Source organism: Leptodactylus fuscus, chromosome 4 (genome assembly GCF_031893055.1).
Source record: "Leptodactylus fuscus isolate aLepFus1 chromosome 4, aLepFus1.hap2, whole genome shotgun sequence".
Lineage (NCBI taxonomy): Eukaryota > Metazoa > Chordata > Amphibia > Anura > Leptodactylidae > Leptodactylus > Leptodactylus fuscus.
The window spans coordinates 85,838,903-85,862,215 of record NC_134268.1 but is presented as its reverse complement, the minus strand read 5'-3'; the positions used below and the strand labels follow the sequence as shown (position 1 = coordinate 85,862,215).

The 23,313-nt window shown below is 38.5% G+C and overlaps 1 protein-coding gene across 1 annotated transcript in view; it reads left to right on the top strand.

Annotated features, from left to right (window-relative positions):
- The window catches only part of WRNIP1 (WRN helicase interacting protein 1), a 59,791-nt gene extending 41,262 nt beyond the window's left edge, over positions 1–18,529 (top strand). The window contains exons 4-7 of the mRNA XM_075270754.1: positions 435–640; positions 14,398–14,553; positions 15,251–15,330; positions 17,371–18,529. Of these exons, the coding sequence (XP_075126855.1) occupies positions 435–640; positions 14,398–14,553; positions 15,251–15,330; positions 17,371–17,631 (703 nt within the window). The 3' untranslated portion in view covers positions 17,632–18,529. The remainder of the gene's footprint in view (positions 1–434; positions 641–14,397; positions 14,554–15,250; positions 15,331–17,370) is intronic.
- Positions 18,530–23,313: the final 4,784 nt, after the last annotated feature.

The following is a 23,313-nucleotide window of genomic DNA, read 5'->3' as shown; positions in this document are numbered from 1 at the left end:
GTGTTTTACGTTCAGAATAAGCTTCAGTATACGTAGTGTGAATGCATGACACCATGACATAATAATATATCATTTGTCATTAAGGGTCTTTCTTTGGGACACTCCTTAGCCCACTGGTGACATTTGCCTTATATGTACAGCAACTTTGTGCAGGGATAGTAATGGCATAGGTATAGGAGCTTAGGACAAACAGGATTAAATACTGATAGAGCTCCACATGAATGAAGCAGCAGTTCTACATGCACATTACTATTGTAATCATGCAGAGACCGTGGTTCTCGTGATTCCTGGGGTTGAACCTACAGAAATCATATATGGTCTCTCATGTGGATACTGTGGGTGATAAAGGCCTTTCCTGAGATGACTTACTTCTATTTGAATCACAGGTTTGCACTACCCTATGTGACTGACCTTGTTTTATGATTTTCTTTTAGGTGTCAAATGTATATAGAGGCAAAAGCTTTAACAACTCTAGCACATCTTTGTGATGGTGATGCAAGAACAGGGCTGAATGGCTTGCAGTTGTCGGTTCAGTCTCAGTTTGCTGCAGGACCACATTCACCAGCATCGAGAATGATTATAAAAGAGGAGCACATTAAGGAAGGCTTACAACGCTCCCATATTCTCTATGATCGGGCCGGTGAGCATACTTAAGAACTTTTCTTAATAAGGTTGTGTTAGTGATTAGGCATGTTCTGCTGTTACTGCTGTTCATGTCAGCAGCTTGGATATGACACCCAGCTTAGCAAGTAAGAAGAGCTGAACATGTCCTTATGTAGTTTATGAAATAGTGCATCTGTGTTATAGCTTCAGCTATTCATCTAATGTGTCACTGGGTTTGTGTATCATCTCTAATGCATCAATATGGGGAAAGTTATCTCTTGGAAGTTTAGTAATAGCAATAACATTGCTTTAAGTATTATCATAATGTTTTGAGCCATGTGTGAAACTAATTATTGAAATTACAGCTACCTAACAGTAAGCCTGCCTGTGATGTTCTGCAGTTTAGTCTATTGCCAGGCGGTAAGATACGCAGTAATTATACAGTGGGGGCTTAACTTTCTGAATCAGGTATCAGACGAAAAAATGAGAATTTGGAACGGATGTGAAGTTCACTTCCTTAAATAAAATACAACAGATCTTTCTTTATTATAAACTTCAATATAGTCTTTGAGTTATAAAACTGAAAAAACAGAAAACTGATGCAAAACTTTTTTTTTTTTTAAATTCTCCATCATATCTTCAGTTGTTCTGTGTCTGTAGCTTCTCTCCAGACCTCTATGTTTCCTCGAACTTATGCTCCCTTCCATCTGTAGTGGGAGACAAATGGATTTTATAAGGCTGCACGAAATGCACATAATGTCAGAACAGGATTATTTATGGACACGTGTTAGGTTTTCATCATGTCAGCAATTAATGATGTATAATTTAGCAACTCTCCTAATGTGCCTGTTATTAGTTGTATTAGTTATGAGATAACACTTCAGGAACATCTTTCTTATATTTGCAAATTGTCAGAGAATCAGGAAAAAGTGTCCGCTAAAAATCCCTTAGCCATCGGTGCCCCTGTTTTCGCCCCTGTTCTGTCAGGTTTTGGGGTTTTTTTGTCAGAAAATAATTCCGATTGATCTTTTTAGGAAACCGTGATTATACAAATTTTAAATTGTATAGCAATTCAGAGTCTTCTCTTTACAGATAGGCTATAGTTGTGGGATTTGTGCAAATAGAAGGACTGTACTCAAAGCATCTCAATCTTTTTACAGGAAAATAAAGTAATTGTAACATCCATCCATCCTGGCAACGTCAGGTGTGAATTCAACATTGAGATGACTTGTCTGTCTGCATAGCCCTAACGAAATGCATAGACCTTAGAACCAGTCATTGGCATATTGCAAAATGGATAGCATTACATTTTTTTTGGTGATGATCTATTTGAAGAACATGACACTTTGCCACTCGCTGCTGTAATAACATATCACAATATACAACAAAATTCCTTGATCGTAGAACCACATCTCTTGGAAGTAAAACTCATATTTATCACATCATGGTGGAGGGGCCTAAAACTTTCCAATATCTTTTAGCATTGCATTTTAAGTGCCAGCACAACTTGGTGGTGATAGAATGTCAGTATCTACTGCAAGGTAATATAAGGTAGGGTTCAGACGTAGTTGGACAGTGGCACAGTCTTCATAATTTATCTTCTGTACACCACTACAATGAATCATTGTAAAGCTCTCAGAATGTGAGTGATGTGTAGACCATTCTGCTGTTCAGTATACTCAGGGTTATACTAAATCTATATAGTCTTTGTTATGTTTTAATATCTTTAAAAAAATATGTAAAAGAAAAAAAAAGAACTTTCCGTTCCTAAATTCTGACACTCATCTTTTTTATACTTCCATGCATGGTGTTGTATAAAGTGTATTTTTTGCAGGGCATGTAGTTATACACGTGTTTGGTAATTATTACATCTACACTATGTAAAAACCTTTGTTCATACAGGAAATAACCTCCACTGTGCTTCAAGAGTGACATCATATCCAGAAGTAATGAAACTCTTTTCTCATTGCTAATCTCTACATCCTCAGGTTTATTACCACCAAATGTGTTTGTACATACAGCACTTACTTACAGCATATCATTTAAGCCAGGTGCTTATATAATCATTCTAATTCCATTTTGGTTAGAAAACTCCATAGAACATCACTACGCAAAAAAGGAGTCAAATTGAGTATTGTAATATTTTATTAACAATTAAGATCTGAGGAATAGAACACACATGATACATTTATATTAGGATTCTGCAGATCAAACCCGGTGTAACCAAAAACACACACCCTAGTCATAAAGTAATTATCATAAGCAGCATAAATAGAAATCAGATATTGTAATTGTCAATACATCTGCTTTCTGGGGGGTCAGTAGTGTAGCAGCAAACAGTGTCACCATCTGAACAATAGTTCCAGTTCCTGCTTCCAACTGTACTGTAAATAATTGGCAAAGTACAGTAAAGCTGTCACATTTTATGGCTCTCTTGCATTTTTAACAAGCGCCATTTAAATACTTCCCATTCAGTTATTTTTTTTCCCCTAGCCCCCTCTGTCCCAAGCATTTGTTTCTGTTAGTTTGAGCCCCTGATATGCTAACTAGGGGCCCTAGTGTCAGGATGGAGGTACCAGGCAGTCTTCTGTAAATTGCCTGTTTAACAAATTAGGTGCTCAAACAGCAATACCAATTGTCCAGGAATGGTGGGAACTGGAGAGAAAAATTCCAACTCTGTGGGAGTCAGTGGAGTAGCGCTTATTGCTTATTGAGATGGAGGTGGTGAAAGGCCCTCTTAAAATAGCCCTATAAAAGGGTCCGTTGCACTCACCAGCCAGGAAGCTGCACATGGGACGTACTTATTCGTTCCAACATGACAACGATCCAGAACACAAGACCAAGTCAACCTGTCATTGGCTACAGCAGAAGAAAGTGAAGGTTCTGGAGTGGCCATCTCAGTCTCCTGACCTCAATATTATTGAGCCACTCTGGAGAGAGCTCAAGCGCGTAGTAAATCCAAGACAGCCCAGGAAATTACAGGAACTGGAGACTTTTTGCCAAGAAGAATGAACAGCTTTATCATCTGAGAAAATAAGGAGCCTCAACCACAACTACTACAAAAGACTTCAAGCTGTCATTGATATTAGATGGGGCAATACACGGTATTAAGAACTGGGTTATGTGAACTTTTGAACAGGGTCATTTTGATGTTTTTGGTTGTCATTTTGATTTAAAAGGAGAGAAAACAGAAGTTTGACAATAAAAGGCTTCACCCAACCACTAACCATGGGTGGAGAAGAAGTTTCTGTTTTACCATTCATATTCTCTGAAAAAAGGTAAAAAAAAAAAAAAAAAAAAAAAATCTGCCAGGGTATGTAAATTTTTAAGCACAACTGTACACACTTCAAAAAGGTAGTGGGTTTATAGAGACATACAAAACATTAAGTTCTACAAATAACAAATGGTTCCGTGTGACATATAAAGGAATGTTAACAACAATAATACAACATGGCAAACCGCTTTAAAAATAAATGGGAGGAACACAGAATAAGACTTAAGCCCGGAGCCCTATGTGGCTTAACCGGTTAAGGACCGCTGGCCGTACTGACACCTAAACACCCCCTCAACAACGTTCAGTCGGACTCAGTTCCGACTGAACGTTTTAACCCTTTCGATCCTGCCGTGAAACATCACGGCGCGATCGAAAGGGATCCGCCGCAGATTGAAGCTGATCGGCACCCCCCGCGGCGAGATCGGGGGGTGCCGATGTCAGTAGAAGGTAGTCTGGGGTCACTGGCCAGAGCCGGAGCCCCACATACCTGGTTGATCCTGCCGACCGATGGAGGAAGTGAGCGATGTGTCTCACTTCCTCTGCAGCTTACAGGACACGAGCAGGCTCATGTCCTGCTCGTGTCCTGCAAGCTACTATACAGAATCAGTTGATGCTTTCATCAAAGCATCAACTGATTGAAGTGTCCTAAGTGGACACATGAAAAAGTAAAAAAAAAATAAAGTGTATGAAAAAAGTAATAAACTTATAAAGCCCAAAAATCCCTTTTTCTCTATACAAAATGAATTATATAAAAAAAGGTACTATAAATTAATAAAAACAATGCATATTTGGTATCGCCGCATCCGTAACAACCTGTACAATAAAACTGAAATAATATTTAATGTATACGGTGTACATCTGAAAAAAAAAAAAACGGAAAAAACCCGCCGGAAGTAATGATTTTTCACCATATCACCTTACAAAATATGCTATAAAAAGTGATCAAAAAATCATATGCACCCCACAACAGTACCAATAAAAAGCGCAGGTTGTCCCGCAAAAAATAAGCCCTCAACCAACACTGTCAACCGAAAAATAAAAATGTTACGCCTCTCAGAATATGGCGATGCAAAAATCACTGATTTATGTCCCCAAATGTGTTTTTGTTCTGCAGAATTAGTATCGCATAAAAAAATACTATAAATGAGGTATCGCCGTAACCGTACTGACCCGCAGAATAAAGGCTACATGTTACTTATACTGTACACTCATGGCGCAAAATTTAAAGGGTACAACTCAATGCCAGGATTGATTTTTTTTTTTTTTTTAATCCAGCAAGAAAGAGTTAATAAAATGTATTCAGTATGTTGTAGGCACCCAAAAATGGTGTCATTACAAAATACATCACATCCCGCAAACAACAAGCCCTTATATGGCCACGTCACCAAAAGAATAAAGAAAATATAGCATCTACCAATGTGAAGACACAATAACCCCAAAATCGCCAAATTATTAGAATACAACTGGCGGCGTCAGGAAGGGAATATATAAGCTGTGTGAGCGAATATCAGTGGACACCCCAGATTTACAGCTTATGAGGGAACAGACACCAGAAGTGACCCCCAGAGTGACTCCCCCAATCATAGGAGCTACTGGGACATAGTAGGGAATTTGGTGTCTGCAATGTTCTCCGCACAGCTTATATATTCCCTCTTCGCCATCCGCCGTGCAGTCACGTCCGGATACTAATACTCACTACACCCCCTGAGAAATTCTTTGAGGGGTGCAGTTTTCAAAATGGGGTCACTCCTTTGGGGAATCCACTTTTCTGGTACCTTACAGGCTCTACAAACATGACATGGCATCCAGATACCAAACATCTGAATCTGTACTCCAAAAGCCTCATCGTGCTCCTTCCCTTCTGCGCCCTGCTGTGCGCCCAAACTGCAGTTTATGACACATGTATGACACTGGTGTACCCGGGATAACGGACGTAATGTCATATGTGGGAATAAACTGATATTAGGGCACAGCCAGACACAGAAGGGAAGAAGGGTTATTGGGTTTTTGGAGCGCAGACGGTTTGGTTTTTGGATGCCATGACACTTTTGCACAGCTGAAACGCCAGTAAAGTGGAATCCCCTGATATGAGACCCTATTTTGGAAACCCTGAAGGATTTATCCAGGGGTACAGACAGCATTTTTAGCCCCCAAGTTTTGCTATAACTTATTATCCATAAATGAATACGAAGATGATTGTGAGAGGTGAAAATGACCATTTTTCCAGGAATACATAATTTCTGTGCGTAATATATTGTGCCCGACTTGTATCAGAGATGAACGCTCTGAAAGCTGTTGTGCCCGGGATACCACCCGCTTACCAGTTTTTGGAGTGTCTCTGCTGACATAAATTGGGCACAACATATCGGGTACTGAAATGGCGAATCTCTGGAAATTTTTCATTTTTAATTTCTCATTATCAGTTGCAATTTCATTTCTGGAAACTAAATAAATGCAACACTCAAGGGTTAAAAATTCTCACTACTTCATTTGATAAATCCCATCAGTGGGCTAGTGTCCAAAATAGGGTGACATGTCTGCAGATTCCACTTTATTGACAATTCAGGGGCTTTGCAAAAGTGACGTCCAAAAACCAAACTGCGCCAAAAACCAAAATAGCGCTCCTTCCCTTCTGCGCCCTGCTGTGTGCCCAAACTACAGTTTATGCCACATGTATGACACTGGTGTACCCGGGATAATGGACGTAATGTCATATGTGGGTATAAACTGATATTAGGGCACATGTATGACCCTGGTGTACCCGGGATAACGTACGTAATGTGATAAGTGGTTATAAACTGATATTAGGGCACAGACGGACACAGAAGGGTTATTGGGTTTTTGGAGCACAGATGGTTTGGTTTTTGGATGCCATGACACTTTTGGAGAGACCCTAAACTTGCCCCTACAAAATGGGGTTTACAGTTACCTCCAGGTCTCTCCAAAAGGAACATGGCCCCCAGAAAGTCCCTCTAAATCTGTACCCCAAAAGCTAAAAAGCGCACTGCTCCTTCCCTTCTGAGCCCTGCTGTGTGCCCAAGCAGCAGTTTACACCCACATATATATTTTTTTGCCCCTCGGGATGGCCCCTTAATAGTTTTAGGAGTGCAGGTCTCTGACAACACAAAGTGGGTGCAACGTATTGGGCACCGAAATGGCATATTTCTTTCAAAATTTCAATTTTCATTTTGGACATTCATTTTTTGGAAGCATTTTAGGCACAAAATGATAATACCCCTTGATTCATTCCATGACAGGTGTAGTTTATAAAATGGGGTCACTTTTGAGGGGTTTCCATTGTATTGGTACTTTAGGGGCTCAGCAAATGTGACATGGCCCCTCAAAACTATTCCAGCCACATCTGCCCTCCAAAATCCAAATACCTCTCTTTCCATTCTGAGCCTCACCATGTACCCATACAGCAGATTATGGCCACATATGGGGTATTGCCATGTTCAGGAGAAATTTTGTAACAAACTGTGGGGAGCTTTTAATTCTTTAACTACTTGCAAAATTAAAAATATGGCGCTAAATGGACGATACATTGTGAAAAAAAAGTAATTTTTCATTTTTACGTCCCAATGTTAATAAAATCTGTGAAACAGCTGTGAGGCCAAAATGCTCACCAAACCCCTAGATAAATTCTATGAGTGGTGTAGTTTCCAAAATGGGGTCACTTTTAGGGGGTTTCCACTATATTGATACTTTAGGGGCTCTGCAAATGCGACATGGGACTTGAAAAATATTCCAGCAAAATCTGTCCTTCAAAAGCCAAATAGCCCTCTTTCCATTCTGAGCCCCGCCATGTTCCCATACAGCAGATTATGACCCCATATGGGGCATTTCCGTGTTCAGGAGAAATTGTTTAACGAACTTTATGGAGCTTTTTCCCCTTTATCCTCTTGTGAAAATGAAAAATTTGGGGCTAAATTGACAGTTTATTGGAAAAAAAGTAATTTTTCATTTTCATGCCCCAATGTTAATAAAATCTGTGAAACAGCTGTAGGGTCAAAATGCTCACTATACCCTTTCATATGTTCTGTGGGGGGTGTAGTTTCCAAAATGGGGTCACTTTTAGGGGGTTTCCACTGTATTGGTACTCTAGGGGCTCTGCTAATGCGACATGGCACCTAAAATTATTCCAGCAAAATCTGCCATCCAAAAGCCAAATAGCGCTCCTTCCATTCTGAGCCCCGCCATGTACCCATACAGCAGAATATGGCCACACATGGGGTATTGCCGTGTTCAGGAGAAATTGTTTAACAAATTGTGGGGGGCTTTTACTCCTTTATCCCCTTGTGAAAATTAAAACTTTGGGGATAAAGTGACATTTTAGTAATTTTTCATTTACACATCCCAATGTTCGTAAAATCTGTGGAACAACTGTGGGGTCTAAATGCTGACTATACCCCTTGATGAATTCTGTGAGGGGTGTAGATTCTAAAATGGGGTCACTTTTGGAGGGTTTCCATTGTTTTGGTACTCTAGGGGCTCTGCAAATGAGGCATGGTGCCTGAAAATTATTCCAGCAAAATCTGCTGTTCACACCCCCAGTGTCGCTCCTTCCCTTCCATGCACTGCTGTGTACCCAAAAATCAGTTTACGCCCACATGTGGGGTATTTCTGTGTACGGGAGAAATTGCATAACAAAATGTGAGATGCATTTTCTCCTTTAACCCTTTGTGAATGTTTTAATTTTAGGTCTAAATGAATGTATTAATGAAAAAAAATGAAATTTCACTTCCATATTATGTTTATTCTTATGAAAAACCTAAAGGGTTAACAAACATCCCAAATGCTGTTTTGAATAATTTGAGGGGTGTAGTTTTGATAATGGGGTGATTTATGTGGGCTTCTATTATATAGGCCTTTATAATTCCTTACAGAACTGAAGCGGTCCCTAAAAAATTGGTTTGGAGAATTTTCTTGCAAATCTAGAAAATCGCTGTTACACTTGTAAGCCTTGTAACGTCCAAAATAAATTAAAAGACCATCAAAAGATGATGCCGATATAAAGCAGAGATATGGGAGATAATATTTATTCATGTATTTGGGTGGTATGACTATCTGCCTGAAAAGCAGAGAATTTCACATTTTGAAAATTGCAATTTTTTCCAAATTTCCATCAAATTTCCTAGTTTTTTTTTATAAATAAATACACAAATATTGATTAATATTTACCACTAACATGAAGTATAATGTGTTACGAAAAAAACAATCTCAAAATCATTTGTGTAAGTTAAACCGTCTCAAAGTTATTGCCATTTAAAGTGACACATGTCAGTTTTGAAAAAAAAGGCCTGGTCTTTAACATACTTTTGGGCCTGGTCCTTAACCGGTTAAACCACTCTCATCTCCACACGCTGTAAAAAAAAAAAACATGCTGCAGACATACAGCGATTTCTAAAACCATTGCATGTCACTTATACCAGCGGAAATCCTGGCATTTTCCCCATAGGTATAATTGAAGCAGAAATTCCACAGAGCAAACCTCTGCAAACTTTCTGTCTAAAGCGATGCGAGAAGAACAAGGATGTGTTTCCGCTGCGGTTTTTCCCATAGCGCTTTTTTACTGCAGGACGCCACATGAGACCTTAGCCTCAAAAAGTCTTGGGTTTCAGGAGTCTGAGATCTTCTGTTGTGAGAATGTGCTGGGCCCCCATCTCGCCCCCCCCCCCCCCCTCCTACTCCCATTCCCAAATGCAGGATCCTGAAAAAGAAGGATGTGAAAGTTGTGTCTTGGGTTGAGCTCAGGGTCATAACGGGGAGTTTTGGTAATGGGAATAACTACTAGATTGGGTTCTAGGACCCTCAGTGTTCATGAGAACAGGGTTCCCTTGTCCCCCATTTGAATGGATCAGTGTTTGAGTAGGTGAAATATCTTAAAATCTGTACGACTGCAGAAGATGGCTGAATGCTGTACTTGGCTACCGTATCTTCATCATCTGTCCCAAAGATAGTAAAAGACATATCTTATGAATTTCTGCAACTATTGGAGACCCACTTGGGTAATTTTGATCCTTGGAGGATTGAAGGTTTTGCTTAAATGTTGACCAAACTCTAAGGCACTTTAATTGAAAATGTTGCCGCTTATTGCTTGCTACAATCAAGACTCTGCACATATTTTAACTTTTCATGAAAACTCAGGTGCCATTTAAGTGACCAATGAATGTGAATTTCATTTTGTACAGTAGTCATCTATTCCATGAGCATTTTCTCTTTCTGGATTGGCTCAATATTGCCAGAGAATAGACCTCATGACACATGCATCACTGGCAAAACTTTTTCAGCTGCCTGGGTGTATTGTTGCAGTGTTAATCTACAAGCTCAGATTTGACAGAAGGCACACAGGAGCTGCACATTGTTGACCTTATCATGATAATGAGGACATACAAGTGGGCTCTTTTGCTAGAATGAGTGATAAAACTTGTTATTAAACTTCTTTTTGTCTCTGCAGTGCTTTCTGATAGGAGGTAGGTTAAAGTTTTACATTTAATAGCTTAAGAATTTTCATTAAACTTGGTGTACCTCCAGTTATAAACAACTTTTCATAAATTAAAAGTTGAATGTAAGGAACTGCATGTGAATGTAAGAAACTTTTGTAATCTATCTTAAGGGGTTTTCTTCACTACTTATTAAGCTATTCTCTGGCTCCTTATAGGGGCTCTATCATTGGGAAAAGTCATTTTTAGCTAAGCACATATTTGCATAGCCTTCAGAAAGGCTATTCCACACCTACCTTTTGTACGTAAATTGCCTCAGTAGTTTTTTAATAAGTCCGTTTTTTTTTGTTTTTTTTTTAAATTCAAAGAGGTTTTTATTTAGGAATTTTTAAGTTACAGCAAGGTAATCATCTAATTAAAACAACAGTCTTGAACAGTAAATTGATCAAATGCTTCCAACGAATAAGTCCATTTTTATTCATATGCCAATTAGCCTTCTCCATGTACCCCAGAAGTATCTGTGTTCACCCTCTGTTATTCTCTATGTGTTTGAGAGCAGAAAGGCTGCTGCTGATGATGTCTTTTCTCCCTGCTCTCATACACATAGAGAATACCTTTTCATAGTACTTGTTTTCATATCTTGGCTTAGTACATGAGTTTATACAGTATAAAATAACCTTTATTAAAAGTGGCATCTATGGTATGTAAATACAATATCTGTTGGCTTAGTTCCAGGGATAAACATTCTTTTTCCACAGGGCATCCACTATTTTGCGTCTCATGTTCTTGTCTGTTTGTCGTCTCTGAGCGATGCAGCTGTTTTTTTAATGCTCCTATATGTTATAAACATCCGAACCGCTCATTCATCATGATACATGTGTTCCTTAAGAAAGGGAACAGTACAGGAGTATCATGCGCTTGAACGTAAGTTCTGTCATTAGCAAAGATTAATGAAGGTTGTGAAAGTGTTGCAATAGTCTGTATGTTGAACTAGGAGAATAACAATATAGTAAATAAAATGTAATGTTTGTATTCTATTGAAAGGGATATAATGGAGCTAAAGAGTAACAGCTGTTCTTTTTTGTTTGTTTTTTTTCTTTAAAGGGATTATACTATTAAAAACCTTTTTTTTGTGTGTGTATAAGACGGTTAGAAGTGCGAGGCCCTTAAAGGGGTATTCCCATGTCCCTTACTCACCAGTCTTCACTGCTGTAAACTCTTCTTTCTTCCTGGTTTTCTTGCGTCAATTGGTGGGCAGGGTTTCATATGCAAAGCCAGCAGCGAGATGACGTCGCCTCTATGCCGCTGGCCTTGCGTGCGCGCTCCCGATGCAGCTAGGCATCGGAACATATATATATATATATATATATATATATATATATATATATATATATATATTCTAATCACCCCCCCCCCTTTCCCTAGAACACATATAAAAGTATTGAAATACAGTGAAACACGTACATATTAGGTATCCCTGTGTCAGCAAATGCATCCTCTACAAATCTATAAAAATATTTTTCCTATATGGTAAATCCCGTAGTGGGAAAAAAAGTCAAAATTGCCAAATCGCCATTTTTTCACTGTTTTTGTCTCAAAATGTGAATAAAAATTGATCAAAGCAATAGCCATTTCCCAAAATGGTATAACTAAAATGAAATCTTGGTCCCACAAAAATAGACACCCTATGCATTCCCGTACATGGAAGTATAAAAAAAGTTTCAGAGTCAGAAAATGGCGACTATATATAAAAATTTGGCACAGTTTTTGGATTTTTGTTAAGAGGTTAAAATGTAAATAATACTATATAAATTTGATATCCCTAGAATCGTACTGAAACATAGAATATAGGTGAAATGTCATTTTGACTGCACAGAGAACGCCGTAAAATGAAGCCCATAGGAAAGTCACACAAATGAACTTTTTCTTCAAATCCACACCATACTATCATGAAGAAGAATTTGTCCCGCAAACGTTGAGACCTCATATGGCTCTGAGAGTGGTAAAAGAAAAAAGTTGTGGGCTTTGGAAGGGGGGGGGGGGAGAGTGGAAAACTGGTTTAATTGGTTAAACTGTAATAAAAACTATATATATTTGGTATCCCCATAATTGTACTGACCCATATAATACAAGTGAGTTTTTCTCCAATTCCACCCCATTCAGAATTTTTTACTTATTTCCCCTTACATTATAGGGAATATTAAATAGTACCATTATGAAGTACAATTTGTCCTGCAAACATTAAGCCCTCATGGCCCTGTGATCAGAAACATAATAAAGTTTAGAAGCGTTTGTAAGGCAGGAAGTAAAAAAAAAAATGCCTGTACAGGGAAGAGGTAAAATGCTCTACTGTCCCTGAATAAAGCATTGCTTTGGCTTTTTTTAAGTTGAACAATATTTAGTTTTCTCATCTGCTCTGATAAATAACTATTGCTACATAGACCTCACAGCTCATATATATTAGGTTTTGGACAGATGAGCTAGATACCATTTTCTTTTTTTTTCTTCTTTTTTTAGTTGTGAATATAGAGTATCTACCAGAGGTTCTTTAGACTCTGTACCTTCATTATGTTGTATTTCTATATGGATTAGATGTGTGAATAGTTAGTTTTTAGAGATGAGCGAACAGTAAAATGTTCGAGGTTCTATATTCATTTCGTGTAGCCCCTCAATATTCGACTACTCGAATGGAATATCGAACCCTATTATAGTCTATGGGTGCATTCACACTACTGATACGCTGCCTGATTCTGAACGTTAAAACACGGTCAGAATCAGCGCGTATAAAGCAGTTCCCATTCATTTCAATGGGAGCCGGCATACGAGCGCTCCCCGTTGAAATGAATAGGCTGCTTTTTTCACTACGAGCGCTCCCATTGAAGTGAATGGGAAGTGCTCACGTGTACGGCTAGCTCTGCTCATGCCGAGCCGTACACACGAGCACATCCCATTCACTTCAATGGGAGCAATCGTAGTGAAAAAAGCAGCCCATTCATTTCAATGGGGAGTGCTTTATACGCGCTGATTCTGAACGTGCTTTAAAGGGGTTGGCCACTTTCAGACCAATATTTGCAAACAAAGGTACAATAAAAAGATATACAATTTTCCAATATACTTCCTGTATCAATTCCTCACAGTTTCTTGGATCTCTGCCTGCTGTCATTCATTCTGTTACTTCTAGAGGATAAAACTCTGACCATGGTCATGTGATTTACAGTCCATGGTCATGTGATGAGCACACAGGTGCACTGCTGATTACCAGGCAGATGTCTGATTATTGTGCTGTGACTGTAACGAGTTGTGCACCTGTGTGCTCATCACATGACCATGGACCATAAATCACATGACCATGGTCAGAGTTTTATCCTCTAGAAGTAACAGAATGAATGACAGCAAGCCGAAATCTAGTAAACTGTGAGGAATTGATACAGAAAGTATATTGGAAAATTGTATAATTATAATCATAAATTGTAAAACTTTTTATTGTACATTTGTTTGTCAATATTGGTCTGAAAGTGGCCAACCCCTTTAACGTTCAGAATCAGGCAGCGTATCAGTAGTGTGAATGCACCCTATGGGGGGGAAATGCTCGTTTCAGGGGTAGGCAACATTCGATCAAATTATACTTACCAAGTCCACGAGTGAGGGTCGGGCTGGATCCTCCGAGAAGTCTTCTCCGTGCAGCGTCCCCGCGGCGTCTGAATTCACTCTGCCAGGCATCGGGCCTGGGCAGAGCCGACTGCACATACGCACTACAAGCGGACATGCACAGTCGGCTCTGCCCAGGGTCGATGCCTGGCAGAGTGAATTCAGAGCCGGAAGCTGCACGGAGAAGACTTCTAAAGGTAGGAGAAGAACCAGTGTTGATTGGCCGACTGTATAGCATTCGGCCAATCAATGCTGGTTCTGCATTGAACTTTTACATTCAAATAGCGAGTGGTACTCGATCGAGTACGAGTATTTTGAATACCGTAGTATTCGATCAAATGCCTACTCGATCAAGTACTACTTGCTCATCTCTTAGTTTAGCTTTGTGATTTATATTTACATGTACCTCTCTTGTTTCTTAAATTGTAGGAGAAGAACACTATAACTGTATATCTGCTCTGCACAAGTCAATGCGTGGATCAGATGAGAATGCTTCACTATATTGGCTTGGGCGAATGCTCGTAGGTGGAGAGGACCCTCTATATGTAGCTAGACGCCTCGTAAGATTCGCAAGTGAAGATATAGGTATTCTTTTATTTGTTTCTATTCTTCCTGTGTGACCATGTGATTTTTTTTTTTCTCTTTGAGCTACTCAAGTGTTGACAAAAACATAACATTTCTGCTTTTGAAAGCATTCTTACTTTTTAGCATTTTTTTTCACATTGCCTATTAGTTGTTCATAGAGTATATTCAAGTACTGTGTATTAGTTAATTTTTTCACTATACAATAAAACCTACATTAATGTACTGTATGTGTATAAAAAAACACAGTCTACTTGTGTTGAGGTGCGGTTTTTTGCATTTTTTTTTTGCTCTGACTTTAAATATGGTAAAAGGAAAATGTTTGTTTTGGTACCGTGTTAGCCAGTAGTTATAAAATATAAAAAACAAAAAAACTTTGCAAGTCTTCAGTAGGTGATACCTTTTTTAATGGCTAACTCATAATGATGACAGAATATAACGTTTCGAAGCTTCCTCTGAGCTTCTTCTTCAGATATAATCATATTCTTGAGGTTTGGTGGCTGGCTGTAGCACAGTTATATCTGAAGAAGGAGCTCAGAGGAAGCTTCGAAACGTTATATTCTGTCATCATTATGAATTAGCCATTAAAAAAGGTATCACCTACTGAAGACTTGCAAAGTTTTTTTGTTTTTGACTTTAAATATGGACATAATTCATTCTCTCTCTGTTTCCTATTTTATTTTATTTTTTCTTAACCCAGGACTAGCAGATCCTCTGGCCTTACCCCAAGCAGTATCAGCTTACCAAGCCTGCCATTTTATTGGAATGCCGGAATGTGATGTAAGGCGCTTTCCCTTTGCTTATCAAGAGCTTTCTCTGTTATCTGTGGCTACAAGTGTTAGAGTAATGTCAAGTGACGGAATGTGCTTTTAATTTCTGAGCAGGGACAGCTATTCAGTATTAAGAACGAAGGAAAAAAACATGACAGCACTTTTGATGTTCTACATGTAACAAGACTGTCTGACAAATATATAAAGTATATTTAGAATATGATTGTGTGGTTCTATATTTGTCTATTTACTGATGCCTCAGTGCTGCCCATTGACCCTTCTGGAAGACCTAGACACTTCTCTGGCATGAATTCAAACATTTTCCAAATGTGTTTACAATCTAACATTGACGTGAATAGGATTAAAGAAAACCACAGCAATAAAAGTGCATTTCATGGTGTCTGCATACTATAGTATGTAGGGCACGGCTGCGAAGTTTGCTGTTTTAGGCTTAGTTATATCAGTACACTGTTTGCCATGACAGCATGTTGATCCTTATTCGAAAATACTTTAGTTATATATTAATTTACACTGTATGGACAACAGTATTGGGACCAGCTCTGTAACTTTATGGGGTGAAGCAGTAGCTGTTGTTACTTGGCTCTGGACAACTGGTGCGCCCCAAAGGCACATAAAGTATACCCCATTCTAAATAGTGCAGTGAAGGTAGGGGCCCTATTACAGACTTTGCGTTTGGGCCCAGCAGCTTCAATCTACGCTTCTACATATTAAAAAAGGAGCCTTTCTGAGATCCCATTCTAAATCTTTAGTCAGTAGTAACATGACATGCATTCTTCTCTCTAGTTCATTCCCAAGGATTTTAAAGACTTCTGAGCAGTCAATTCCACTCCAAACTCACGTAATCTTGCCATTTTAGAACTTTCTTTGTATACTTTGAACACAGTCAAACAAAAAGTTGTACAACATACATTCCGCTGAACCATTAAACGGTTATTCCCATCTCACCAAGTCACTGCTAAGATGGGAGTAACTGCTCCCCACCCCAACCTCGAAAGCCCCCTAAAGCCTTTTTATGAATGGATCACAGTATACTTCCATATGCCCCATTATCCTGAACACCAGGGGACATGGCAATCTGACACATCCCCTGTCCTGTAGAATAGGAGAGAAGTGTTCTTAACAGTACAACCCCTTTAAAGTTTGGAGTTTAGTTCATTAATAGAGATGAGCGAGTACTATTCGAAACGTCTGTTTCGAATAGCATGCACCCATAGGAATGAATGGAAGTAGCTGACACTCAGACTTTGCTGGTGGCTGGCCGCTTAACCCACTGTGTGTCGGCTACGTCCATTCATTCCTATGGATGCGTACTATTTGAAACGGGAGTTTCGAATAGTACTCATTCAAATACTCCTCCTTTCTGAGTCTGACTGTAAAGCTTCATCTTCAGAGTAGAACACTCTATCTCTTACTCATCTATAATTCTAGTGATAGTTACGTCAGAAATTTTGAGAATTGCAGCTTTTTATGCGGAGACCGTACAGCTCAAATTAAGGGGCAAAAAATCTTAGCAAGTACTGTACTTCTTTGGTTGTGAAAAGCTAATCTCAGTAGCTAAGAATGGCCTCATAGACTTCTATGAGCTGACCTTGCGCTGAGTTGCACTGGTCATAAAGAAGCATCCTGCTCAACTGAGCAATTCTTCTATGACTACTGAGGATGGTCTCAGAATGTAGTCAATCAACACTTTGACCTGTTACTATAAGGGGCCACATTGCGGAAAATGAAGAGCAATTACTCTTCATTTTCTGGCTGCTGGTTACCTGCTGCACAATGGCAATGTAGAGCAATGGCAATCTCTGCTTCCCATTGAAAACGGTAGGTGGCAGAATCTGATTTGGGGGGAGAATCTACTCCAAAATCAGCATCGAATCCCTCACATGTCAGAAATTTTATTAAATTCCAGTTACTCCTTAATACCGAAGGTACACTTTAAAAGTGACATTTTATTTTTATTTAAAATAAATAATTTGTTTACCTATTGGAAGATAACATTTAATGAATTTTGCTTTCTATGTTTAATTTACAGGTAATACTGGCTCAGTGTGTCATGTATTTGGCCCGTGCCCCTAAATCAATTGCAGCATATAGTGCATACAACAAGGTGAAAGAGCACCTAAAAAATTATAAAGGGCCCTTACCACCAGTCCCTCTTCACTTGCGGAATGCGCCAACAAAGCTAATGAAGAATTTGGGTTATGCAAAAGGTTACAAATATAATCCCATGTACCGTGAGCCAGTCAGTCAAGATTATCTGCCACCAGAATTGAAAGGAATTACATTTGTTTGACATTTTGTTTGTACTATCTACAGTATTTGGTCTGTAAACATGCATTTTTTGTGTTTACAAAAAAAAAAAAATTGAAGACGTTCCTGCAATTCCTTTATTATCGAACTGAGACTTTTTGTAGTGCTGGAGGAATACCTTATATGTAATCTTGTGGACTGAGGCTGTGACTTCATTGTTGAAGTCACTTGGCAGTTCTATAAAGGTTCCAGTATAACTGAGTTTCAGATTCCTACTTATATAGTATTGATAAAGATGGCTTATCATTAATGCTGCGGATAACCACTTTAAGGCTAGTTCAACATAATTCATGAGAACAATTTAGTAACGCAAAATATAATTTACCTGTTTTATAATACTGCCTTGTTTTATATTGATGGTGTGATGTCAGATATAAGAAATCCTTTTAATTTACATGTACTCTTCACAGGGGTATAGTACAACCACTATTTCAGTATTGTCACAGCCTGGCTGACTGGTCTAAAGATTAATGTATTTCACTAAAATATATAACTTTTATTATTTGCCACTTAGGCTAAAAACGTCTAAACACATTACAACATAAACACCCTTATAGGTTAAAGTTGCACAGCTAAATATGCTGACGTGCCCTCCCTTAGGACAATTCACAATATTTGTACTATGTGGATGATAAGGTGCCGTTCACACATAGATGTTAAGTTGCACAGCTAAATATGTTAACGTGCCCTCCCTTAGGAGTGACAATAATTTACATGTACAAACTTTTTCAAGTTGATATTGCATATAGTGAATGTCAGTGAGACTGGAAGCTTGACTGATAATAAAAAAAAAAACTTTAATAAAGTAAATGAAGAAACCAATATTTAATAGAAGTCTGGTTCATTTGCTACAATATAAAAATAAAAATCCCAGTGACATTTTAAAGAATTTTTCAAGGTGCAAAATGTCACTGAAGAAATGGAATGATGTAAAATGACAACAGAACAATAACCACACATAAAACCCTCCACCACCACCACTTCTTCCCGCTGGGCTTTCTTCACTTTGGTGCAACAGTCATGTGGTAGTATAACCATGTGACTTACACCAATCCCTGGCCTTAGCAGTGTACAGCTTGAGAGCGCTAAGGTGAGCAGTGGTCACATGGGTATACTGGGACTTCAGTGGTGCAAGGAACAGCCATGAAGGTATTAAAGGGATTCTATCATTTGAATCCCATTTTTAGCTAAACCCACGTTGGAATAGACTTAAGAAAGGCTATTCTTCCCCTACTTTTAGAAGTCTCCTCTGCGCCGCCATTCGTTATATATTCCCGGATTCTTCATTATGGTAATGAGTTTTCTGGCAGCACTGAGCGTGGTCCCCAGCGCTCAAACTGAGAAAACTCTCCAGCACTGCCTTCTTCTTGTTCTCCACCTCAGTCTCTTCTCTCCTGTTCAGCCACAGGAAAATGGCCGACGGCGCATGTCCGTCAGCCATTTTCCTGTGGCCTCTCCCATTCAGCCAACTGTTTAAAACAGATCTAGGGTCTGAATAAGAGTATGTTTACATGCTATACCTATGTTGCAGAAATGTCCTCATTATGTGCATAAATATCTGCTAACCCCATTGAGGGTGTGGAGAAACCCTAAGTGAGTAGCCCATGATATGGATTTCTGATTTGAAGTGCATTATACAATACAGTACATATAGTAGAAAAAAAAGCTTTAACTTCTGTTATGGGTTTTATTTTTGCAACTGTAGTCATACTTATTTACACCTGTGTCTATCCAGCTGGTTATTATTGCTCATTTTGTTCTGGTTTGCATGTTATTTAAAAGTAATCGGATGCATTAAAGTCAATTCTTTTGTGTTTTTATAATTCTTCTAAACTATTTTAACCAGAACACAATGATTTTTGCATTCATAACCATGCATGTCATTCTCCCTAAAGGTGTTAGCCAGGAATTTTTGATTGATGCATCAATAGATCATAAATATCTGATTAGTGACTCAGCTATTCAGTGCAGGATCAGGTCCCCATACTGCATATGGCACTGATTCTGAACAATTGATAAATGTGGAGGCGGCTGTTGTCTCCCATGATCAGATATTATTAATAAAAGATTTCAGGCCAACATCCTCAAATTACATTAGATTTTTGCAATGGTTTCTAAAATGTAATATAACAGTGTATATTTTAGTGGTCTATGGTCTATTGAAGCTAGGATGTCCATTTCTCTACAGTAGTAGTTGGGCTGTCCTGGATGATTATTTTGAAACTATCAACTAGAAATAATAAATTAAAAATAGTTACTGTAAATATTTATATTTTATTAATATTTGTGGAACATTGAGTGATATATAACGAGGGACAAAAAATATCAATTGAGTCTGTGTATGCACATGGCATGAATTATGAAAAAATACACTAACATTCTGCATTAAAGTCTGTACCATGGAAGGAACACTTCGTTCATACTATTATTAATGTCCATTGCTGTCATCTGTCATAGCATGACAGCAGCAGACATTAAAGATTGCAGTGTAACATACACAGATGGAGCACACTCCATCTGTGTCCGTTCTCATTGACTCTAATGTAAACAAAATGACAAATGCTGTTTTCCATCATGTTAGTTTACTTATGTTTAGTTAGCAAAGTATAAATCCTCTGTAGAACTTTTTCTTCTGCCAGAAAAGTAAAAAGAAATGTCTGAAGAAAGCTTCTGCCATGTTTTTTACATTGCCTTAAATGCAGACAGAGATCAAACAGCTCCATCTGCACCCGTCATTTAATGTCCCTTACTGTCATCCTGTGACAGACTAGAACAATGAATAACAGTAGCTTGAACCCACCCTAAGTGAAATCCGCTGCCGAGTCTGCTTTGAAATTTGTCCGCTTGTAACATTGTTTTTGGTATGTTTTTTCAGTTCGATTCCCCATTCATATGTCTACATGTTGTGACTTTTCATTATAAGTTGCCATAGGTGTTCTTTCTTGCCAAAATATGAGTGATAGCTTTGGGTTTTTTTATAGCAGTTTTTTCTCTGCATGCTTCATCTGTAGTGTGTAGTGGTTAAACTGCTGCAGTGTGATATCTTTATCACAGAAGACAAAGAACAACGAATGCTCATTAATAAATTTATTCCAATGACTTTTCATTGGTTTTTGTTGTCTTCTTTGATAAGATATCACACTGCAGCAATATAATCAACTGCAGAAGTTCGGGTTAATTTTGCTACATCTGTATATAGAGAATAACTGTTGCTGCAGCTCAATAGGAATTTTCTAATACAGCCCAAATTTTAAGCCCCTGCTTTCCCACTTTTTATAAGCTTATATTGACATTTGTAATGTGATACATCTGACAGCAGTCCATATCTTGAAGGATAGAGCATAAACTTCAGAGTGAAGCTCAGGTTAGCAGAGGAAAAGGGATCAGAAATACCTACTGATAAGACCAGAAAGAAATATTTGTCTATGAGAAAATATTCAGATGTAGTTCAATTTGGAGCTTGCTGCATTGTGACACCACACAACAAAAGACTTTGAAAGAAGTCAAGTTAAAATTTGCTTTAACTGTTTACTTACACCATGTTTACATCAGCATTATCCATTATATCCATTCTTCTGGCCTGTCGCAGACCAACAGCCAGTTACAGATTCCAAGGGACCCATTTGACTATATTGGGTTCAGCCAGTTGTCAGGTTTTTTTTTCTTGAAATCAGCGGACAAAAAAAAGTCTAGCTTCCAGGTCTTTCTTGTCTTTCTACTCCTGACAGACAATATAACCGAGTCTCTGACACAGATGTGAACACAGCCATTACTTGTTAACTGTAATGTTGAAAGTTGCTATATCCCTCACGCACAATTTTCTATACTTGCCTGTTCTATTTATTTCTGTACTATGATGTAGAGTTTGCTGAAACAATAGGGCATTTTTAAACAACCACTTTTCTTTGGCTATCTGTGTTGTATTGGTTGCATAGTAAGTATTCAGCTAATGTGCAAGAGACTGAACAGTGTGTCCAGTAATGCAAGGCACAGTAGTAAAATTTCTAGTTATAGGCTTTGTTTGGTTAGTGATGGTGTGTATACACTGCTTGTTGTTCCAGTATCCCATTCTTGGAAGACATAGTGTTCCTGCTTCAAATTCTTGTATGATGAAGTTGACAAACCTCCTTCAAATGTCTATTATATCGTAAAGATCGTATATCGTTAACATTTTATTCATATGGAAATGAGAGGAATAGTGCATTGCAATGAAATCCAGAGTAGAGACCAAAGCCCTGGCAAGCCAAGACACTTTTCCACTCATTTAAATAAAAATAAAACTTTGATTTATATGAAAATGGGTCTCTAAAGCTGAATAGTAGTGAAATATTTGGAAACTGTAGACTCACCTTTACAAGGTACTGTGATATATATAGCAACATACTTTACACATGCTCTATAATTTACCCATTATATGTTCTAAATATTCTTGCTCCATTGAAGTGAAAAAATAAAATGAAGCAGTGAGTTTGAACGTTCCATATAGATGTCCTATTAGGACCTGTTGCTATAATACTATATGTTGCCTCAATTAGTTAAATTAGTGGCTCAAACAGCCAAACATTAATTGTCTAACCACATGCTACCAGATTTGGGAATATATAAATAGGGTATATAATCACCTCTTTTCAAAATTATTGTTTGGTCGTTTAAGCTGCTATTTTTTTTTTTTTTATTTAACTTTTTTTTTTTTCAAAATAACAGACAAAGAAAAAGTGTATAACAATTCAATAAAAGTTAAAAAAAAAAAAAAAAAAAGGGACCAGATCGAATTGATGGCTGGGACTGTATTAACATTGAAGGATGGCAGGGGTGTCATACCAATTAATTAGCAGTTTATATTGTGTCTCCTGGAATGTCATAAATGACGAGGATTTACCTGCCAACTGTCAGGGGAAGATAGGAGTTGGTGAATTGCAGTGATCAGACCTTTCGTAGAAGTCCCTGCATGGCATACTCTCTCAAAGGCAGTAGGGGGTCATAACCCTCAAAGAACCAAATACAGTGAATGAAAAGTGAGCAATTTTGCAGTAGTGGAGCCGCTCAGTTTGAGGGATGTCCGCTGCAGAGGTAAAATAGTGAAAGGACCTGAGCTCCAAAGACAAAAGATCAACCAAGTCGGCTAGATGCAAAAAGCCAAGTCGAGATTAAGGGCGCACCATGGATGTTGAGCGTCCCTTTGGGAGGAGAGGATTAAATAGGAAGGAGATCATGGAGTCGGCAAAAAAGGCAAATTTTAAAGTCCATGTGCAGGACCCTAATTCCCTTGATGTCTAGATGTAAGTGTATATGGGCTGCACGTAGCTCAATACAAGGTGCAAAGATTGGTGGGGGGAGAGGTCAATCCTGACGTGTGCCATTGCTAATAGGGAAACACCCCTAGGAGGAGTGAGGGAGTTTTACCAATACCGTATGGCAGGACCATCTGTGGAGTTGAGGGAGGTCAGTGCATCTGGAGGGAGAGAAGGTAATGAGAGGAGAGGTTATATAGTTTGAGGTAATAATCTCAAAACACCACGGCATCAGGATCGTGTTGGGGCAGCCCCTAACATTTCTAACAACATGGGGGGTGGAGGCAGCATGAGAGTCTCTCAGAAGTTTAGCCAAAAGATTGTGAACTTCATTACTCTTCTCTTAGTAGCACTGGCAAGTGAAAAGGAGAAGA